The following is a 21316-nucleotide window of genomic DNA, read 5'->3' as shown; positions in this document are numbered from 1 at the left end:
AAAACCTTTATTGTGCACGAAAAGAGAACAAATACGGGCCTACAACCATCAGGCCGGCCACGGGACTTTTAAGCACAGGTGCGAGCAATGCGGTTCTACAGCGGCATTAGGCAAGATAGCATCAATTAGTAACAGTTACATCGAATGGAGTTATGCCGCCAAGGCGAAGGAGCATTGAAGGTTAAATTTCTAAAGTTCGATTGAAATATAAATCAGTAAAGAATAGAGTCAAGAAGAACTGAGTCCGGACATTAGCTTCATAACATGAGCAGGCGGCATCAATAAGAACAACATTGGGAAGAACATTTCGTCAATATGGCAGTACCATACAAAACAACAGTAGCTGCAGTTCACTTTTACGCACCACCCTCAGCGCCGCCCACTCCCTACTAACCCCTATTGCAGACCCAGAGCAGAAACCAAAGCAAGAAAGCGCAGAAATTAGAGAAATAAGGCCCATAGAAACTAAAAGAGGAAAACTATATCTACCCCCCCACCCTGCAACAATCCGGAGGCTACGGCCTACCCCCCCCCCCGGCAAAGTGCCTGTCGCCCAGTAAAGAACCCGAAATATAGAATCAGAAGAGAAGAGAAAGAAGAAAAGATAAGAAAATAAGATGTTCACACTTGAAGTATCGGGAGGAAGAAAAGAACAAGCTATTCTACCACTCCCAAAAGAGAAAGGAAAGGAAACGGAAACGGGGGAGGAGCCCTAACACTAACAAGACTCCCGGTCCCCCAGCCATGTATAGCCCCCTTTACCGAATGAAACAATAATATCGAGAAGTACACTACCAAAAGGAGAATTGAATCAGATACATCCGGGTCCCCAAGTCAGTACCGGAATGATCACCCCGTCCATACGGGCAATAGCAGGATACGCACAGTCCCACCCCATGTGAGAATATACCAGGATAGACATCATTAGCAGAACAATTGTGGGGAGCTACAACCATTACATACGCCAGAGAGGCGGCAGAGTTCAAGGTCGTACCAGCTAGTCTAACAAAGGTGAACCCCCGGAGATCTCCAGCGCTAATCAGGTCGCGAGCGACCACTACACCATGACGCCCAGCAGAAGCCCGCCCCAGTCGGAACAAAGGGACAAAATGGCCGCCTTAATGAGGACGCAGACAAAGGAGAGCAAGATGGACGCTACCCTAAACAAACAGCCCCCACATCACATTAAACTTCCATGATCAGGAGACAGGAACCAAAGAGAATGCGGCGGAGCCGATAGCCCGCGATTTATCAGGGTAGCCAGTATATGGTGCCGACTGTGCCATTGACAAAGGTCACAATATCTCGAAGGACGCCATGATTGTAAAGCAGATCTACCCCTAACAATAATAAAGACAGACGGGGGAAACAATCTACACCATACATATGATACATGCAGCCAGTACGTACAACATTTCAACCCCAGTCCCCAGCAAGGATAGATCTATTATTACCGGAGGAGGGCCAAGTCCAATGTCCCCGGAACTCCCCAGCCATCAGTGTACTCTTCCACCCCATACGTGAATAATCACTATAAAATTGAATTACAAAACAAGATGGGAAGGGATATTACTGTAGCACGTGCGGAGGAAGCGCCAAAGTCCGAGACTCCACCAGACAGTCCAACACAGTTCAGAACATAGAGACTCCTAGCCCTGGCCCGATCGTAAATGCCCGCCCAGCCATGGCTCCCGGACAGAGCCCACCACAGATAGAACAAAGGAGCAAGATGGCCGCCCTCGGCAGAATCGAGTTATCAAAGGGCAAAACGGATTCCGCCAAGCGCATTCAGTCTCACTGTCTCCAGGGAGTATCAAAATCAGGGCAGACAGGCATTCCAGAGTAAGATACAAAAGTAACGGAGCCTGCGAGTAACAAATCTGCAGGAAAGACAGTCGCTGCACTGACGGCTCTGTAAACCATGGTTGCACTGCCCCGGTTGAAGTCTTGATATCCAGCAAGAAGGGAAACAGTGTAGCGTCGCCAAAAGAAACATCCCCCATGTGTTCGGGCGGTAACATCGTAGCACAGTTGGAGCCCAATGAAGGCAGATCAGTACTGCGTGGGGAAGAAGACGGTGGTATAAGCGCCACTGAGAGTATCACATCGTCAAGCATCCTGCCCAGCAAACAGGAGCTTTCACACCACGCAGCCCTCAGGTCGGCAAGCGCTAACATAACAGAGCCGCGGGTCGGCTCGGGCGATGGTTCCACTTCATCCACAGCGCAATGTGCGGCTCGCCCCCCGGCACACCGATCAGAAGCTTCCCGGATGGCACATTTATGGGTCATAGCATAGCCTTCCCTCGTTGCAACAGCGCCATCCATTTCCGTCCCTCTGCCGGGAAAGCACGGGGTTAAGTCGGCAAGGTCCGCAAAACGAAACAGGGTCTCAGGTCACCGGTGCAGTTCAGGGCAGCCGGTAACGGAGGCACAACAGGATGAGACACCCTCGACCGACCCAGGGCGAGGACGAGTCAGAAGCAGGCACCGTCAGCTCGCCACAGACCAATGCGGGAAATGCGCGGCGTGTCTCACCTGAGCATCCTCCACAGCAGAGCGGTGGGGCAAAGTCCAGGCGGCCAAAGGAAAGCCCCGTGAGAGGGGCCAATGGCTATAGGCATCTGTGTGTTACAAGGCAGGTCGTCAGCATTGCCCCGGCTCGATCGGGTCACGGAGCTCCAGCAGGCGCCATCTTAGCGGGTCAGTCCGGGTTTCAGCTCAATGTCCAGGAGCGGCCGCCGAAGCAGCTCGGCGATATCTCCAGTTGGGAGGCTGGCAGGGCCCTCGGAAAAACGGCAACAGCCTTCGCTCACTTTCGCCGTTCCCCCGCAGCCACTCAGTAACAGGATGGATAGCAGAATTTATCTGCGGGAGACAAAGGCTCGCGGAGCCGGGAGACTACACGTCTGTCTCCTCCGCCATCTTGGCTCCTCCCCCCTGCAATGGCGGATGTTACTGTCATTTGGGTCCTCTTTGGTTGTTGACCAGATGTCCATTTGTTTGGTGTATGCCTGTTTCCTGTCCCCTTCTGGTGTTAGAAGGGTGCACAGCACCCCTTTTCTTAATTCTTTGTTTCTTACTGGTACTGTGTGCCATGTTGTTTTATTTTCTTCTAGCCTGCTATTATGGCACTTGGAGCTTTCTGCTTTGTACTTCAGCATTGCCTGTAGTGTCCACAGTTCTTGATCCCTTTTCTGCTGCAGGGTTGTTTGATGGGCTGTGCGCTTGATGGGAGCTGTTGTTGTCATTCTGTTGGTGCCATGGTCTCCTCCTTTTTTCTATCTCAAAGTATCCCTTGAACTGTTTTCTGGTTCCCTCAGCAGTGCAGCCTCCCTTGGCTCCTGACCATCGGGGGATATTTAGATGTTCAAACCATTCTTGTTTAGTGGACGGCTGTAAATGACATGTTGGCTTCCCTGTTGAAGCATCAAAAGGGCCATTTCTTATGGACTTCATTAGCCTGGTACTGTGTATGTGACGTGGGTTGGTGTAGCCTTTGGATTTTACTATGATCAGGTGTTGCATTGTCTTAATGACCAACAGAGAATGGGTGGTGTGGTTGCCCTTCATTGGTTCTTACATTTTGTAGGATGTGTCTTTCACAATGGACCATGTTGATGTTTTTTTTTTAGCCTGCCTGCCCCTTCTTGTTTCCACACTAGTGGTTTGTGGAGCTGCTTGACGAGAAGTAAATACACAATTCCACCTTGTTTGGTGGTTTGTCAGTGGTTGGTCCTGGTGCTTTTCGAGCCTGCATTTTGTTGGCCATGACCAAGGTGTGTAAGTGTTCTGTTCTTGCTGGACGCTGATACTTGCTTCTTCAGAATGAGTTGGCATCCTTGCTGGTGTATCTTGCGCTTTGGGCTTGGTTGTTCTTTGATCTTGTGGCCCTCCTTTACTGTATGTGCTCGAGTCCCAGGAAGTCTCCTCTCAGGTGCTATACAGATAGCGTACTCCTTGGCAGACTTTTGCTTCTCACTGTTTGACTATGCTACACTTACCAAAAATTCCCCTTGGTCACCTGCTCCTGGTTTACAATTCTTGTGGGCTACTAGAAGCTGGACTCTCGAGGCATTGTCCCATTTTTGGTTGTGGGGGGTTTGATGTTACCTTGATGACTCTATAGTAGGTGCTATTTACCCTGTTGTTTTCTGGGAGTGGCAATGTGTTCATGTAATATCACCTACTGGCTAGTGGACTTTTGTTGTTGTTGTTGTGATGCTGTTTGTTTTCATTCTTGCACTGAATGGATGTATTTCCCTTCAGGTGCAGTGGGTTTTGATTCCGTGAATCTGTTGTGGCCGTTTTTATGCTTTCAATGGAAATGGATGTGATGGTGTCCTTCCTGCTTACTGGCGTTGGTGTGTGTTGGTTCACACCTGCCAATTCCTACCATGAGACTGGGTTTCTTTCTGTTCTTCGGTTGTGGACTGAGGTTCTTTCTGTTTTTCCGTTGTGATCACTTTACCAGTGTTGCTCGCCTCTAGTTTGGGTTGGGCCTTGAGCATGTGGTACCTCTGAGTAGGGATTGTGGTGCCTTTAACATGCCCTGTGTTTTCACTGTGCCTCAGACAGGCTTCCTTTGGGCTTCTGCTTCTGTAATGATTCGTGAGGTGAGGATTCTACATGTAGAAATATCCAAATTGTCGGACTAAAAAGATGCGTACCTTTGGTAACGACTTTTCTAGTGGATGCTCTATCTACGTGAGGTGTGGCTGTTATGGAGAGCTGGGCGTAGTTTCTGATTTCTGCATTGACCTGCTGCTTCTTTTGTCAGTTCTGTCTCCACCTCTAAGGGTATCGATAAATGTGCAGGAGCTGATGTCAGTGCACCAGGTGGCACCTTATAGGGCTCAGTTCCGTAGCATTGTCCTCCAAAAGGTTTTTAATTGTCAAGTAATTCTATTTTTTCCTTAGATTAGCAAAGCTGCGTCTGAATCTCTCTGAAGGTTAGGACCTTCCATCAAGCCACAATCGTTCCATAGCTTCTTTTCTAGCTTCCAACCACTATCTCTAATTCAAAACAGACCTTTTCAATTTCAAGCATTATTTTCCAAATTGTGTTGCCTTTGGTGTTAAGTTTACTGAGAAACCTCCTTCAGTTCTTTCTTGGCAGCTACAATGTAACCCGATATCTGGATCCAGTTAGTAGTCTGGCTACTGCATACTAATTTGATTCCAATAAACTACTACCTAATGAACCATTTCCAAACCTCCGGCTATCAGCTACTTCATTTGTTTCTATCTGTGTAAAAAAACAGCGGTGCCCTTTGTCTTCCCTGCTTTTTGATTAGCTTATTAAACCACTGGTTAGAGAGGTTCTTAAAAATGCAGGGTTTAATGGATTACAGTGGGACAGAAGGAATACAAACTTTTTTCTACAGAAAAGATACTGTGTTTTTTGTTGTTACTGAACTGTCTAGGATAGTTCCTATCATACTGGGAGTCGTCTATGTCTGGATAGAGTAAACTGAAGGAAATTGTGATATATATATACAGACGCAGTCCGTGCAGGTAACAGCAGTGGAGCGGTAGTGCCGCGTGGGGGATTTCGAGGGACGATGTTGAGGGAAAAGTAAATAAATATTTTTCCCTCTGCATCGTCCCTCGAAATCCCCCCCCCGCCCCCGCTGTTTCCTGCACGGACCGTGCGGCTATATATATATAGATATATAGATATACACACACAACGGAGGCACTTTATTGCAAGAACTTGAGCAGTAAAGAATTTTAAAGGAAGGGAGATATTAACATATTTTGTCCGCTGAGTCTAACAGCAATTCCGAAGGACCTTTCAAGAATTGAGTGTAATTTTGATCCATTGATTGACATATGCCAGAAAGATTCAACAAGTTGAAATTTGAGCCATGGTGAAAGCTCAACTCCATCAAACGGTCTGTTTAACTTAAATGTGTTTATTCATGTGCTAACTTACACACTCCTGTGACATTGTATAAAAGTACTCAACTGCTACTGTAGCTATTTCAGCTTGGGTATATCTGAAACCACAAATATGTGTTGATTGTTTGGAGGTTTTAGTTATCCAGATTTAGACCCTATTATTAGTCATGGATTCTCATTCTTAATCAAAAGGAGAATTCGTGCACTTCTGCATTGGTGGATGCCTCACCTCCTCCTTAGTCTCTAGTTTAGCATGCTCAAGATGTATGGGATAGTCCCATTTCAAGCCTGCAGTCCCCATCTCTCTCTCAACAATAGATGCAGGCCCCTAAGCATGATTTCATCTTAATCTCTGGCAACCCTCTTGCCAGTCTTGTAAAGTGATGATGGCTTTCTGAAAGAGATGTTTTGCTCTTGCACCAGGAAGGTGTTGGAAATGGCCCTTTGCTTGACCTCAACTTTTTGCTTTTTTCCCTCCTGATTTTCTGCTGATCTTTGTGCCAGCTTTAGGACTGTAAGTGCTTTGACTCTGCCGTTAAGTGCCAAAGAGCTGTGCTTGTCATATACGTACTGGTGATTGGTGCATTCATCATTGGCCGATATGAGTTAGCCGTACGTCCCTTGTCCAGTGGTAGGACATATACCTAGGGCATGTTACTCAAATGCTACTCTGTGGGCCTGCAGCACTGGTTGTGCCACCCACAGAGGTAGCTCTTCAAACTTACCACAGGTTTGCCATGGCAGGGCCTGTGTGTGCAGGTTTCTGTTACTCAGCTTGGCATTTAAAAGCTACTTTTCAAAGTACTGCATGTCTCTCGCTACATCTGAGTACTCCCTGGAGGTAGGGTGCGGTGTAGGGAAGAGTTAGGGCATGTGTGCGCTACATGCCCTAGTAGTGAAGACACCCAATGGTGTGTTCAGTACTGTGAGGCCTGCTTCTCGCTATGATTAACATTGGGAATATATAGAAAGACTATTGAGCTGTATTTCCTACATGCAGAAGAGTAGCAGTAAGGTGTTTGGTATTGATGGACTAGTAATGGCCAATCCTCTCCAGTGAGAGTGGATTTGACATTACTAATGTGGAAATGCAATTTTGAGAAAAGTGGGCATTTCAATGCTCTTGGCTCTCCGTGAGCTTGTCAGCCTGTCTCCAATCCACATCTGGGTGCTGAGGGGACAGGTAAATCTAATCATTCCTGATAGACGGCCAAACTAGGGGCCCTCAAGGGAAGCTGCAGACCTCTGACGCTGAGGGGCTTTCCTGGGATGGATAAGAGGGTGGGTGGAATTCACACTTGCATTCCAAGGGGCAGGGCCCTAGGCCCACTAAAGATATTAATCAAGCCTCCCAGGATGGTAAACAGGACTACATTTAGAGGGGGCCTGTGCATTTCAAAGGTGGGCTTTTGAACTAATGTCATCTTCAAAGGCAATTGTGGGTATAACTCCTATGGGCTCTGTCCTCAGGAGATTGAAGAAGCTTGTGGGATTGGAACCATACTATGGTGGGCCATCGACAAGAGGAACTACTGGGGAAGTAGTGACTGCAACTAGATTATTGTGGTGGCCTGGGGCTTGTTGTGCTCCGGGAAAGGGACTATCACTTGGTGGATTGTGGCTGGATGTTGCTGGCCTGCAGCTAATTGTCAATGGTCAGGGCCCGTTTCCTAAAGCACTCTCCACGGGCCTTTTGGCTGGCCTCCTGTCCACGAGATCCCAGGGACAGAAAGGATCACCCCGGTCCACGAGATTGTAAGCACCATGCAGGGTGTGGCAGAAACAGGTGGAATTTATCGTTGGTTGGAACAAGGATCGTCCTCAAATATGCACTAACCACACTATGCAGAGGAGTCTTCTCAAAAAAGCTCAGTGACCCATCTGGGAATGCCGTAACGTGAGGAGTTCTATGAGTCCTGGGAAGTTTGCCGAATCCAAGGGACCCGAGCTTGCAACCGGAAACATGTGCTAGCTCGCACTTGGTAGCATGGGGTGTTGGGGAACGTTTGCCAAGTCTGTGGGACCCGAGCCAGAAGCTTGGACAGTTTCAACCTCCAGATCGGGAGGACGACAGTGCCTGACATTGTGACCTCAGTCCGAGGTCGCCGGTTCCTTCTTCCTGGACCAATGTCGCAAGGTACTCTGTTATTGGTAACATCGTGACTGGACCCGAGGGTTCTCAGTGTGCCTTATATGCACTCACAGTTGGCTGCCTGGAGCAACTGCAGCTCGCACCTCTGACTGGGGGGAAACTGAATTGGAAGCGCTCCAGCTTCCGGTGTCAGTCATTTGCCTTTCCGGGGTACAGTGATTAAGCAATAGTGAAGGTGCCAATGGGTGCCTTGACGGCCTGATCTGGATGGACGAAACCAAGTAACGGTTTCCTTCCGCTTTAGGTGGTCCTGACAATTTAATCAAAGTGTCACCAGCAGGTGCAACATGTATTATTGGCTGATGTAGTTTGAGTACCTGATGGGCCAGGTCACGAGGCGTAGTCAAAACCTGTGATTTCTTGACCATTACATCTGTGTGGGGTATGCGATATTGGGGAATGTCGTGGTTTATGCTAATGTGATTTCGGGAAAGTTGAATACTTCTGAACAGCCTGCATATGCTTCTGTTGTTTTTGATGCCTTCGATCATGAATACCTCAGGAAAGTATGCACATGGGTTTATATCACTTTCAAGGATGTGGGGATAACAAAGCAAGTTTATTCCTATGAAGGGTACGTATATGTTCATGCCAGTCTGCTGCTAATGGTAGAGTTCAACAATTGCATATAACTGTAATGTCGTTTTGATTGCAATGTGTGTGTAATACCAGTGTTTTATACATACGGTGTGAAGTCTTTTTGTAGTGTACTCTGTGTATTGCAAGGGTGGTGCTGTGCTAATTCTTTGTACTTTGACCCTGAGGATAAGCCTGACTGCTCTGTTGCAAGCTACCAAAGAGTGAGTACTAGTTATCTGACGAGGGCATCATACTCATCCTATCGGTGGATTCTGTCTGGCTTTGGTGTGTCCCAGCCAGTCAGAAACCGCTGAGTCTAACAGCAAGGTACAATATTTCTCTTGAAATACGAGAATAAAAAGCATCCATCTGGTGGTCCTTCTGCAACTCTGGCACAGTTTTGATCATACATCCTTATTCTTGGAACTGTATGTGCAATGGAGTATAGGTTGAGACTCATTCTGGACAAGGATGCAGCAAAGCGCAATCTACTGATGTTCATGGCCTTTAAGTGGCATAACACCTATACCCTATTTCCTCAGCCATCCTCAAGACCACTTCTGCAGCAGTCCATCAATAAAGAACTTATAAAAGAAGTAGCAAGGGCTATCATCCTAGAACCCATAAAGCCCTCCCATCTTCCATAATGTGTCAGGGCTACTATTCCAGCTATTTCATAATTGAAAATATAGAAGTGGGTTTTACTCTGTCCTAGAAATGTATGATCGATCTCAACCTGCTCCTTCCTTTCCAGATGTTCAAGATCTTGAGTCTTACTTAGTTACTGCTATCTGTTCAGACCAACGGATAGATATACTCTGTGCCTTTAGACTGCATTCCATATGCCCCCCTTCAGTAAACCTGTGGGCTGTTCCTCAGATTCTTCATGGGGAATAAGGATCCATTACTTGAACTACTTATGTAAAATGCTGCCCTTTGGCATGAAGACAGCCCCACAGCACTTTACAAAACTTTTGGCTTCTGTGGTAGTATGTCCACCAATATTCAAACACAAGGTGACTGTCTAAGGCACTTACAGTTAACCCCCGGCCTTTACACAGTCATTCACAGCTCTTCCATCGAGCAGTGAGTTTGAACATACTATCCTTTCATTTAGTGATAGACGGTGTCTTTGTGGGTGACTGGGAAGAGGCTGATCTGCATTTTGCATAGATTTTTCTGTGGAAATGTACCTTTTTAGGGGTACACTGGTGCAGATTCACCCTTTTGTCCACTGGTTCAAAGACCAACAAACTAGAGCTCGGCACTGGAGTTGGAATAAATAACAAGTTTATTAATCACTCATGAGTGGAACCACATCCACACAACACTCAAGGGCTGCAGGAGGTAGTACACTGAATTCACAAACGTTGTCCCTTTTATACTGGTTTTCTGAAAATGTAAGCATAGGGAGGGGGAGTAGAAATGCTTATGGCAGCAGTAAATGGTTGACTGTTAACATCTGAGACCAGGTGCACTGGCAGCTAGAAACACTCAGCACGTAAATGTAAATGTAAATGTGTTGGACTTGTAAAGCGCACAGCTGCCCGTGAGCGTCCCGGCGCTGAAGACCGCTGGGGAACCCATCCTGGCTTTCCCTGTGAGATGGTCCCTTCTGGGTATCTCCAAGGTGAAACCAGGCATCCCCGGCGTCTGTGGGGGGCCGTTGTAGAGATGAGGCAAGCTTAATGCCCAGAGTTGCCGAGTGTGATCCCTGGTTAGAGTAGGCACCGAGGCGAGAATTGTCGAGTCCGCTGACCCTGGTCCACGACCCTGCCGCGTCGGGAATTGAACCCTGGTCCCGGGCCGTTCTCTGCTTCCGGGTCTGCCACCTCTAACCAGTGAGCCACACCTCTCCACTACGTACAGTGCTTTAGCTGAGTCTGGAAGTCAACTAAAATAGATAACACAAGCAGAGTGAAAAAGACGAGCAGCAGAGGACGGGAGAATTACAAAGGAAACTAAATGTACACCACAGCCAAAATGGTTGTCGCTTATGCTAAGTAAAATATTACACATTTCCACAGACGACCATTTTAGCATAAACTAAGACATTTTCTTATGCTTCAAAAGGGGTACGATGTATATCAATTAGCTTCATATCGCCGACTTCTCTGTCTATTGCTAAACGGGCATTTACATTTTGGGCATTCGGTTTAGATGGTAGACAAGTAGTACAAGTGGAAATACAGAGGAAACAAAGCATTGGCCTGCATTGGATACATAAACAACAAGAGAAGAGAATTGCAATAATTATGAATTAAGCCGACAATATTTTCAGACCCCATACAGAAAATATGTTCCAGAACCATCCAATTGGTAGATGATAGTAACCTTCACTTCCACAAATGAAGTAAGTGGTGTGTGAGGATAGAAAACTGCTATTGTTTGTTCCAGTAATTTTTAATACTGTACTACAGTCACTTGTTCCCACTTTTTCCCACTGGGATACTACCAAAACTGCTCTCATAAAGATTTGCTCTAGTAACAGCAATAACAAAAGACCTGTTACCCTTGGCTGTTCGAGTGTTGAGGAAAACATAACGTGTGGAGGAATTTCCTTTGCGATACTCCTCCATTTCTCGTACAGTTCCTTTGGCTTGTGGGTCCCCTTCCTCATCGGGGTAACAAACTTTATTAAGTTTTGCATTAGGTCCTCTTACATCAGCTAGAGTAATATTAGCAATTTCAGAGGCCCACAACAGTGCGAACCAGGCTGTACCTGAGCCATTTTGCGAGAATGGCAAGGGAATGAAAGGCGTTCCTCCCTTCTGCTGATGAGCTGGCATCATTCCGCATACCCAGCAGTTGGTAGTGTTTGTAGCATTATGAGTATGATGCAATATTTCTATAAAAGTGTTATTGAGATACGACATTCGGTGCTTCTTCGCATGATAGGGAAGAGGGAAATAATAATGTTCAGTGGGGACAGGAGTAGTAGCAGTCAGTAAGTTTTGAGACAGAGCTACTTCCTCCACAACCCACATTATTGTAGTAATGATAACAGCGGTCAAAGTTAGTCCTGTATCAAACATTGTGTATTTACTACAGATTTTTTCAGCATTCGATTTCTTCTCCTCAGGTATGTTCATCTCGTCGGTAAACAACACAACAGACGGTGCCCTAAGGTCCTGGGCAGGCGTTGGTTTATTCACTAACGTTGAGACAAGTAGTCACTAAAAGGCTATCCCCCTTTGTAGTCAGTCTTTAACCACCCAGGACAGTGGATCAAACAGTCTCTTTTTGCGATGAAATGTCTTTCTTCCTGGATCGAAGCAGATATCTATATGTACCAGGGATCGTGTGGTTCGGGAAGACTTCCTCAGGTACTTCAGGTGACGCGGCTTGCCTTATCTTGGTAATCCGAATGTTGCGGTGATCTTTCTGCGCAGTAGGTTCCACCAAGGCAAACCAAACTTTCTTGCAGTGTGTAACATGCACCCAGTTCTTCCAGTTGGTCACTCGCACTGCAGTTCTGGTAGCAAGGAGGACCTGCTCTGGGCCACGCAAGCGAGGTTCCAAGCAATTCAGGTTCTAAGCAATTCACCCACTAAAAAACTTTGATCATCACCTGGTCACCAGGGCGGGAAATTGTGTTCATCACCTTGCGACCTGTCTGGAAGAGCTTTCCGTACCTGCTGATAAATAGAAGGCAAGCTGTCAGTTAATTGTGACAAATAGGCACTCATCAACACGTGGGGAAAATCATGTATAGGGCGAGGCTTAGGGACCCCCAAATATTCATGGGCCTGCCAAAAACAATTTCATGCGGCGTAAGGCCAGATCGTGTATGTGGTATTGAGCAGTGTCGGCAATATCAAGATGATCCCAAACCTGCAGGAGTTGTTTTGCTATTGAGGATGCACCAACATGTGCAGGCCCATGTGCCATGTGAATCAAGGGATATAAGTAGGCTATGGGTAACTCCCATATGGTCATATCTTTATTCCTCCAACAGCCCTCACCATCCATTAGACCATTGGACCTAGTTCGTCAGCAGAGGCAGATTGTTGCATGTACAGCACTTCCTGCCTGGCATCATGCCAATGTTCAGCTTGTGACTTCACCACATACATGTAGGTGGTACTTCGCTGCATTGCGGTCTCATGGGCTGTGTGATCTGCAAATGCATTACCTGCTCCTATTTTATCAGTCACTTTCTTGGGTGCACTACATTTAACAATTGCCACTTTCTTAGGATAGGTTAGGGAGTAGGAAGATTATGCACTAATTCTCCATGCACCATCTGTGTCCCATGTGAGGAAACCCCTTTCTTTCCACGAGCGACCAAAATTGTGTGCCACCCAAAATGCGTACTGGCTGTAAAAATATTGACAAGTAAGTATGTACTAAGCTCACATCCTCTTGTTAGTGAGTGTAGTCTGGAGTTCCTAATACTGGTGCAGAACAAAGAGCATGGCGTGAGTGTTGGAAGGCATTCTGACATTCAGTAGTCCATGGTAAAGGCATTGGAGTGTCTTTAGTCAAAAAGAGCCAACAAAGGTTTAATAATGTGCGAAAAACTGGGGATCCACTGCCTACAAAAAGAAGTAAGGCCAATCAGTGCACGGACATCCTTCTGCGTTCGGGGCACGGGAGTGTCTAAAATAGTCTGATGCGATCTGATGAGTGCACGTCCCTCCTTAGACAGGAGGTGACCTAAATAGGTAACCTGCTGGCTACAAAATTGCAATTTCTTTCTAGAGACTTTGTGATTATGCGATGCAAGAAATGATAACAATAACAGTGTACCTTCTTCACATTGCTCAGGAGTATCTGGTCGCAGAAGTCTATTCAACTACACCAGAAATAGTAATAATCCCTAACTAGCTACCATAAATTAAATTCCTCTGAAGTCTGGAGTAAAGCAAAAACGAGACATAGTATGAACATAGAAGCAGGACTGCAATTTTATCAGAGCCCCTAGCATAGAAAGACTTACTTATCCCTTGATTACAAATGAGTCGAGTCGCATGGGAGTGAGGTATTTTTACTAGTTGTGGTAAATACATCCTGTTAGCTAGTTTTCATTGGAAAATGAGGCATGACATGTAGAACTTGATGCTCACAACACCTAGTTTCACGTGCATGCGTTTATTCCACATTTTCACAAAGGAAATCATGGCACGTTTGACCATGACAACATTTACCCGGGGAGAATTGCATGGCGAGCAGTAAATAAAGGGGTGCTGAAAATGCCAATATGTGCAGAGACAACCACTACCATCCTATGTTCTTAGTGTCACTGGTTTGAGCTGCCCTGACCCTCGTGCCTCAAAAGGGCAAAGCCCGCTGTATTTACTATTGACCAGCCCACCTCTCTTCAAAATCCGATCAAACATGGCCCATTTGCCGACCCTTCTTGTTAGTGACAGCATGATGCCGATTCATCGACTGCCCTTTCAGAAAGGGTGTCTGAATATTTTGATCCATGGCTTCAAAGAAGGACCAAATTCACCAGCCATGTCTGTTCTCCAGGTTTTGCCCTGCCCCTTTCCAAGCGGTCATTTGCTTATGAGTTTTTACGCCTCGCTGCCTGTGCCTCAATTAACATCTCCCCAGTAACATTATTTTACACTTTCACAGTAGTGAAATGACTATCCTTAAAACTTGTGACAACAACATTGTTCCAAGCGATTGGATGCTCTTGAGGCGTATAAACACAAACCGCAGTCATGCAACACCAAAACTAGCAAATGAAGCATTACCACTGCTAAACAACACACCTGCGCTATTTCAGTACTGCTCTCCTGCATGTGATGGGTGAATTCATTTTCAAGGGCCTGAAAAAAATATAAGTCCTACATGTATTAGCTACCAGGGGCCTTAGTCTGTAGAAATGCTATAAGTGTTAAATGATTACTCCTCAGAAATTACCACTAAACATGGTGGAAATTTTGGAGTCATTGGTATTTCTTACAACCGGTAGTATGCTATTACTGTTAGTGGTAGAAATATCACAGCAAAAATTCAAATGTTCTGCAGTAAAAGAAGTAAATATATATATATTTTTTATCTTTGTAGTAACTTTTTCCTGCAGCAGAAAATGCCACAGGCTAACATTAAATAGTAGCAATTAAAAGGGCAGTGACATGAATTGTGGCAAAATTTGTCATGACTAGAGTGTGTTGTTGCCATACCTAGACCACTCTTCAGGTATAGGCGTCGCGTTACGGTTTTACCCAGTTTAAGATTTGCTCAGAGCTGAACCTATTTTTGATTCTTCATTCTGCTGTTTTAGACCGTCTTATTTTAATGCTGTGGTCAGACTGACAGTAATGCATTTACTGCTGGTTTTATCCAGCAAAGTGTTTTTTTTTCTTGGCAGCAAGGTAAGTTCACTTTTGAGATGGGTGGTATTTTAAAACAAGCAATATTTTACATTTTCCACCAGTGTCCAAATAATGCTTCCTGTTGAGTGCCTAAGACACCTACTATGTAAATGACTATAATTACTGGCAATGCCAGGACGTAAAGTGCAGAGTATTAATACATCTCACACTGCTTGATCACTATGGAGCATGTACCACACATAATACTAAGCAAGCCTTGCTTCTATCACTGGGCATAGTGCAGGTAAAGAAAATAGAACAGTTACCTAAATCTACTGAAGTTTTATCTGCCTGGAGAAGGCAACTTTCATCCTTCCAAATTAAAAAAGAAACGGAGTACCATTAAATCAGGTAATAGTAACACCCGTCGCAGGGCTTAGCAAAGACAAAAGTACACTCAACAAATTATGATTATTCAAGTGCTACCAAGTATCCAGAGGAGAACACGACAGGCATACTTAGGCACAGCCTGTCCTAATAGGCAGCAGTCAGCCCAAGCAGCAACAAAGCCAATGGGTTTCAATTTCGTATAGTACAGAGAGATAGAGGCCAATAACAAGAAGGGTCAAATGCACCAATGTAAACAAAACAAGACAAATACAGGCTTTTATACACACACAAAACATACACATACAAGCACCTAAGCATACAGACAACATGCACAAGCACCCAGATGTATGTCAATCGTACACAAAAATAGAGTCCAACTAAAATATCCTAGCTAGCATATCGAATACCACAGTAATGTGAATAGAAATTTTTATAATCTAACTATGGACTCAAAATTCTTAATGCTACATCTAATGGCCACAGTAAGTCGAGTTCTTTCTTTGTGTATTTGTTCCACAATGAACCGTACATTATGGGAGAAATACCTTAGTTACTATACATCTCCCTGTAAGGGGTCCCTTCTGGAGGGGAAGGCTGACTTTATTCAAAACTAATCTTGGTACCACAAGAGCAGCAACACCACTTACGGAGTGTGCTGAGAACAGGCATGTTTTACAAATATGTGTAAAATATTACTACTCCAAACAAATATTCCAAAAGGAGAAAAATCTCCACATTACCTGCCTTCAATTTTTGCAAAAAGTGAATAACAAATCCAAACCAAAAGACCCCGGCCAAACAAATCAAGAGTGTCGCTTTAGCGACCTTACCAAACAGAAGACTCCAACTCCCACCTGCCAATCTCTGAAACCTAATGGTCACTGCAAAATTACGCCAAAGAAAACCTCAGTTGAGACCGGCCACCATCTGGAGGGTCAAATCGGGAAAACCAGAAAAATCCACCAGCCTGCAAAGACAAGGGTCTCATCATGCAGTGCGCATCCTCAGTAATAGTTCAATTCTCTGTCAAGACCACTCTTTCGGGCGACCGCGTCTCCGATGGTGCCCCACGAGTCGGGCGCCAACTGTGGAAATGTACCTTTTAGGGGTACACTGGTGCAGGGTCACCCTTTTGTCCACGGGTTCAAAGATCAACAAAATAGAGATTGGCAGTGGAGTTGGAATAAATACCAAGTTTATTAATCACTCATGAGTGGGACCACGTCCACACAACACTCTGAAGTATTGCAGAAGGTAGTGCACTGAATTCACAAACCGTTGTCCCTTTTGTACTGGTTTTCTGCAATGTAAGTATATGAACGGAAATGGAAAGAACAATTTTAGAAATAGCTATCAGCAAACAAGAGCAGATGAATAACCACTTGGTCAGCAAAGTGGGAGGGGGAGCAGAAATGCTTATGGCAGCAGTAAATAGGTGACAGTTAACCTCTGAGAGCAGGTGCACTGGCAGCTACAAACCCTCAGCACGTACATTGCGTTAGCTGAGTCAGGAAGTCATCTAAAATAGATAACACAAGCAGAGTGAAAAAGACAAGCAGCAGAGGACGGGAGAATTACGGAGGAAACGAAATAGACACCACAGCCAAAATGGCTGCCGCTTACGCTAAGTAAAATATTACACATTTCCACATGCCCATCACCAACAAAATAACCATTTATTTATTTTTCTGCCGCATGAGATGTGGACTGTTCCGTGTTTTTTCCCTCTTTTTTGCTATCTCAACGAGACTTCTATCACACTTGCCCCTCAATCTCTGTGGTATCTCACCTTTGTGTAGAATATTGTGACTTTTTCTGCTTCTCTCATCTTCCTATCATAGCTTTGTCTAAGCTCTTCACCACATGTCTAGTTCCTCTGTCTCCCTCTGTGCCATCTCTTTATCTCTTCCCTCTGAATCCTGGTTCCCTTACTCCTTAGTGTCTCTGTCTTCTCACTTGTGTTGTAGCCTCTCACAAAATTGCAACACTGTGGGTTTTCTCTGCTCTCTCTCCCTGTGTGTCTCTTGGTCTTGAGTGACTATGGATCTTGACTCCAGTCTGTCACTGATATTTCTCTATGAATTCTCTCATCTTTGTGACTGAGGTCTCCCTTGTCTGCCTATATGTAATGTGTAAAGAGTAATTTCCATTTTAATATACTTGAGTAAGGTTTTTTTAACATAACATTTTAGTTGCATGTTTGACTCATTAGGGGCGACTCCTGTTTTCAGAGCCAGTAAAGGTAACTCCCTCTTCCCTATCCTGCGTGCCTATATATCTTTCACATGCAAGCAAGTGTTTCGCCCTTGTTGATAATTTCATATAAAATGTATCTATTTGTGTGCAATTAAATTGGTATTGCTCGCTTGAAACGTGTGTCAAAAGTAGCATTTCACTCAAAGGCTGCACACTATATAGTAAGTAGGTACTCTGTGTAAGATGTGGCTTTATTCAATTGAAATGAATTCCACTAAGTAATACTTATTTGTAAAAGGCTGCTCTTCTCATTATTGTGATTTTGGAAACTAATCATAATACATTTTAGCCCCTTACCGGAATCTTTCATTGCCCTGTTTTATTTTTCTTGTATCTTTTACTTTGTGTTTATCCATCATACTCGGTCTTATTAAAATCTTTCGCAAATACCGGGTAATCATGTGTGGTATGTTCCATTGATTTTCAGGATACCTTACTACGAAACCAGTGCTTCCCAGGGCACTAATGTGAGTGAGGCGGTCGAAAATCTGCTGGACCTCATCATGAAACGCATGGAACGGTGCGTGGACAAGTCTTGGATACCTGAAGGGGTGGTACGGTCCAACGGCCACAGCTCTACAGAGCACTTACATGTGGACAAAGAGAAGGACAAAGAGAAATGTAGCTGCTGAGAGTGAAAGGAACTGCAGCAGTTCAAATGCCATAAGTATATATTTCTTAAGTACCGTTACTGTTTAGTGAATTTCAGCTAAAAGGAGGTATTCCCCACTTGCCAAATGTTTCAGGAGTTATTCGTCTTTGTCTCTGATTTTTAGCAAATGTAATGCTAAATGTTTTCTGGGTGTTCCACATGATATGAATAATTGTCCCCATATAGAAAGTTCTTAAACGCTTAGGCAAACTTTGGTACTTAACTTGGTGATACTAGACCTGCATTAGCAGAAGATGAGGCCTAAAAAAACGCTGTTCTTTAACCACCAGTGCCAAGATCATTAAAACAGATCAGGAACTGCATGTTGGTGTTATCTCCTCTGCTTAACTTTCATTCTTGTGGTACTGTTTCATAACTCCAAGTTGTCTTTACTTTTTAAGGAAGTATGTTTTATAAATAAAGGTTTACCAGCTTTGTATTTTAGCCAAAAACCCCATATTTAAAATGTCCCCCTTCTGAGATACCTTTGCATGTGTTAATCCTGAGCTGATTTACTTGATTATTGGACCCGAGCAGATAAGATAGTTTTCCAAAGCATTGTTGCTATATTGTTCTTTATGAACGTATATTATAGTAGATACTGCTGTATTTTCAACATCTTTATTTGTTTTCGGCAATTGAATAAATTACCTAAAATATGTCTACTTGCAATTTTAAATAGGCGACCATTGCTTATCTAGAGATTGTTATTGTTGTACAGTTGCTTCAAGTGGGAATGTTCGTAGCTAGCTTTTGTTTTTTCTGAGAGGTAGAGGTGCAAATGTACCGGGAGCCACGTGGTAAATCTCATTTACCGTAGCCATTTTTAACGTGTTTGTTATGCCAACAATAATTGTGAAAACTGTATTCCCATCGCAGAGGAAAACCACTTCTCTGTTTATGCATAGGTATTACCTAAACTCATGAAACGGAGCTTCCTGTTTCATAATATCTAAGTGTATTACACTCAATCTAATTATAAAATATTGATTTGTTTTGAACGACCTGCCAGAAACGCTTGTGTTATATTGCAAACTTAATATATTAATCTATAACTGTATTATACACACAATTTCACTGAAGGTGAGGGTTAAAAAGTAAGAACAAATAAATGGTAGCTCAAAGATTGACACCTGCTAATGTATGTATGTGCTTCTATATACACATAAATTATATGTCAATTTTCTTATGTTTCAACAGGAATTTAGGGCAGAGTAATTTCATGAGGGCTGGTGCTTTTCGCTGAAATTTTTGTCTCAAGTTTACTTTTTGGACCATGTAGCTTCGAAATGTGGATATAGAAAATTTCAAAATGGGGTCCTTTATGGTGAAACATCCTAAACCACGAACTTATGATGTCGAATCACTGGATTAATAACATTGAAAGCTTTCCAAATAGCTAGTTACCTCTTTGTATATCTTCTGCTTCGGTGCTCCATTTGAATAAACATTGCATTAGCATTGGGTTTTTTAAAATCTACATTTTGCAAAATGTTAATTTTCGCTTGTCATGGGAATTGTCCGGAGTGCTTATTCCAGTTGTTTCAACAAATAATGTACAGGACATGGAAACAATGTTTTTACTTTTTGTGTCTTTAATTGTGGTATGCGGGGACACAGTACATTCAATATGGCATGCAGTTGTGGGAATTATATCACTAAAAATACTATCCTGCCAAAAACTTTCAAGTGCCATTTATGTCTGCTTGTAAATTGTATGTATTTGTGAATGACCGCATAAAATCACAATGTGTTGAAACAGCATTGCTCCTCTTCAATAACTTTTTCATTACTGCATGCATTTTTGGCAATTCTATGCTCCGAACTAACCCAAATAGGTCCTTACTGCCTGACATGTGGATGTGAGCCACTTCCAACATGAGAAAAAAACATATTTTTAAAACAATTAAATTGGCTTGAAGCACATTGCGTAGGGACAAAAATGAAATAATGAAATTATTAGTTACTATATGAAATCTAGTTTTAGGACACAAAAACTACTGGCACAAGTTATTGTATATCAGATTTTTCTTATGAGTCAAATTATTATGAATGTGTGGCATCCTACATGACAATTAGAAAATAGTATGGCATTTTACACAATGCAAGGCCATAAAGAAAAACATAAAATGTATTGTGATCAAGTTATTTCATGAGTGCCTTGCTAAAATGTTAAGAAACTATAGTACATTTAATATTTCTTGCATGCACAACCAGTCTGCTTATTGTAGACTACAAAGCAAGCATACATTCAAAATTAGTTTTACTGAAATTTATTTCACCGAGGAGATATTGTTATTCATCTACTCCAACCAAATTTGGAAAAGTGTGGTTATTTTCTGAGAATGCCTTGAGAGGAAAATATTTGTGGTCCCAGATTTTATATTGTAGAGAGGTATGTAGTTCCTTAGTTATGCAGGTTATGAAGAAAATGATATTTGTAAAGTTCCCCTTGAGAATGCCTTCAGATATTGTTCAAAATGTATTTTTAAAAGTGGAGGAGACTGTCATTCAAGAGGAATTCCCCACATCTTAACAAAAAATATGTTTACAGCATTTACGTGATATTGCCACTTTAAAGACCACTGAGGGGTTTATACAAACATCCAAGACAGTAGAATGCCTTGGCTAAATAAACCACCACAGGCATGGTCAATCGCTAGTTTTAGCAGACTAGTCAATTAAATGAAGTATATTTATCTCTTAAGAATAGTTAATGGATGCTGATATATTTAGATTTGATACTAAATGCATAATTGCTATATTTTTGTCTTGCATATTGTATCTATTTACAAAACTGTATAAAGTACTATACAACTTTACCAACTTGTTTCAGTTTGTTTTTTCTCTCTCCATATATGGTTCCATACATACATGCGTGTGTGTGTGTGTGTGTGTGTGTGTGTGTGTATATATATATATATGTGTGTACACACACACGCACACACATATATATATACACACACACATATAAATATACAGGTAAATTAAAAATGAATTGTATAAATGTCTGTCTCGTACCGATTTTATTTTACTCTTTTTTTAGCGACTGCATATACATGTTTCATAGTGAGAAAAAAATGAATCCCACATTTCTCCTGTGTTGCCTAGT

The 21316-nt window shown here is 43.4% G+C and overlaps 1 protein-coding gene across 4 annotated transcripts in view; it reads left to right on the top strand.

Moving 5' to 3' along the window:
- RAB27A (RAB27A, member RAS oncogene family) overlaps positions 1-21026 on the top strand; it is a 533740-nt gene extending 512714 nt beyond the window's left edge. For 3 of the 4 annotated variants that reach the window (XM_078684858.1, XM_078684859.1, XM_078684860.1), the window contains one exon: positions 17980-21026. In XM_078684858.1, coding sequence (XP_078540984.1) covers positions 17980-18184 — 205 coding nt within the window. In that variant the 3' untranslated portion in view covers positions 18185-21026. The remainder of the gene's footprint in view (positions 1-17979) is intronic. The other variant, XM_078684862.1, reaches the window with a different exon arrangement.
- Positions 21027-21316: the final 290 nt, after the last annotated feature.

The sequence above is a fragment of the Lissotriton helveticus genome, chromosome 3_2 (assembly GCF_964261635.1).
Source record: "Lissotriton helveticus chromosome 3_2, aLisHel1.1, whole genome shotgun sequence".
Classification (NCBI taxonomy): domain Eukaryota; kingdom Metazoa; phylum Chordata; class Amphibia; order Caudata; family Salamandridae; genus Lissotriton; species Lissotriton helveticus.
This window is presented reverse-complemented; position numbering and strand designations above follow the sequence as displayed.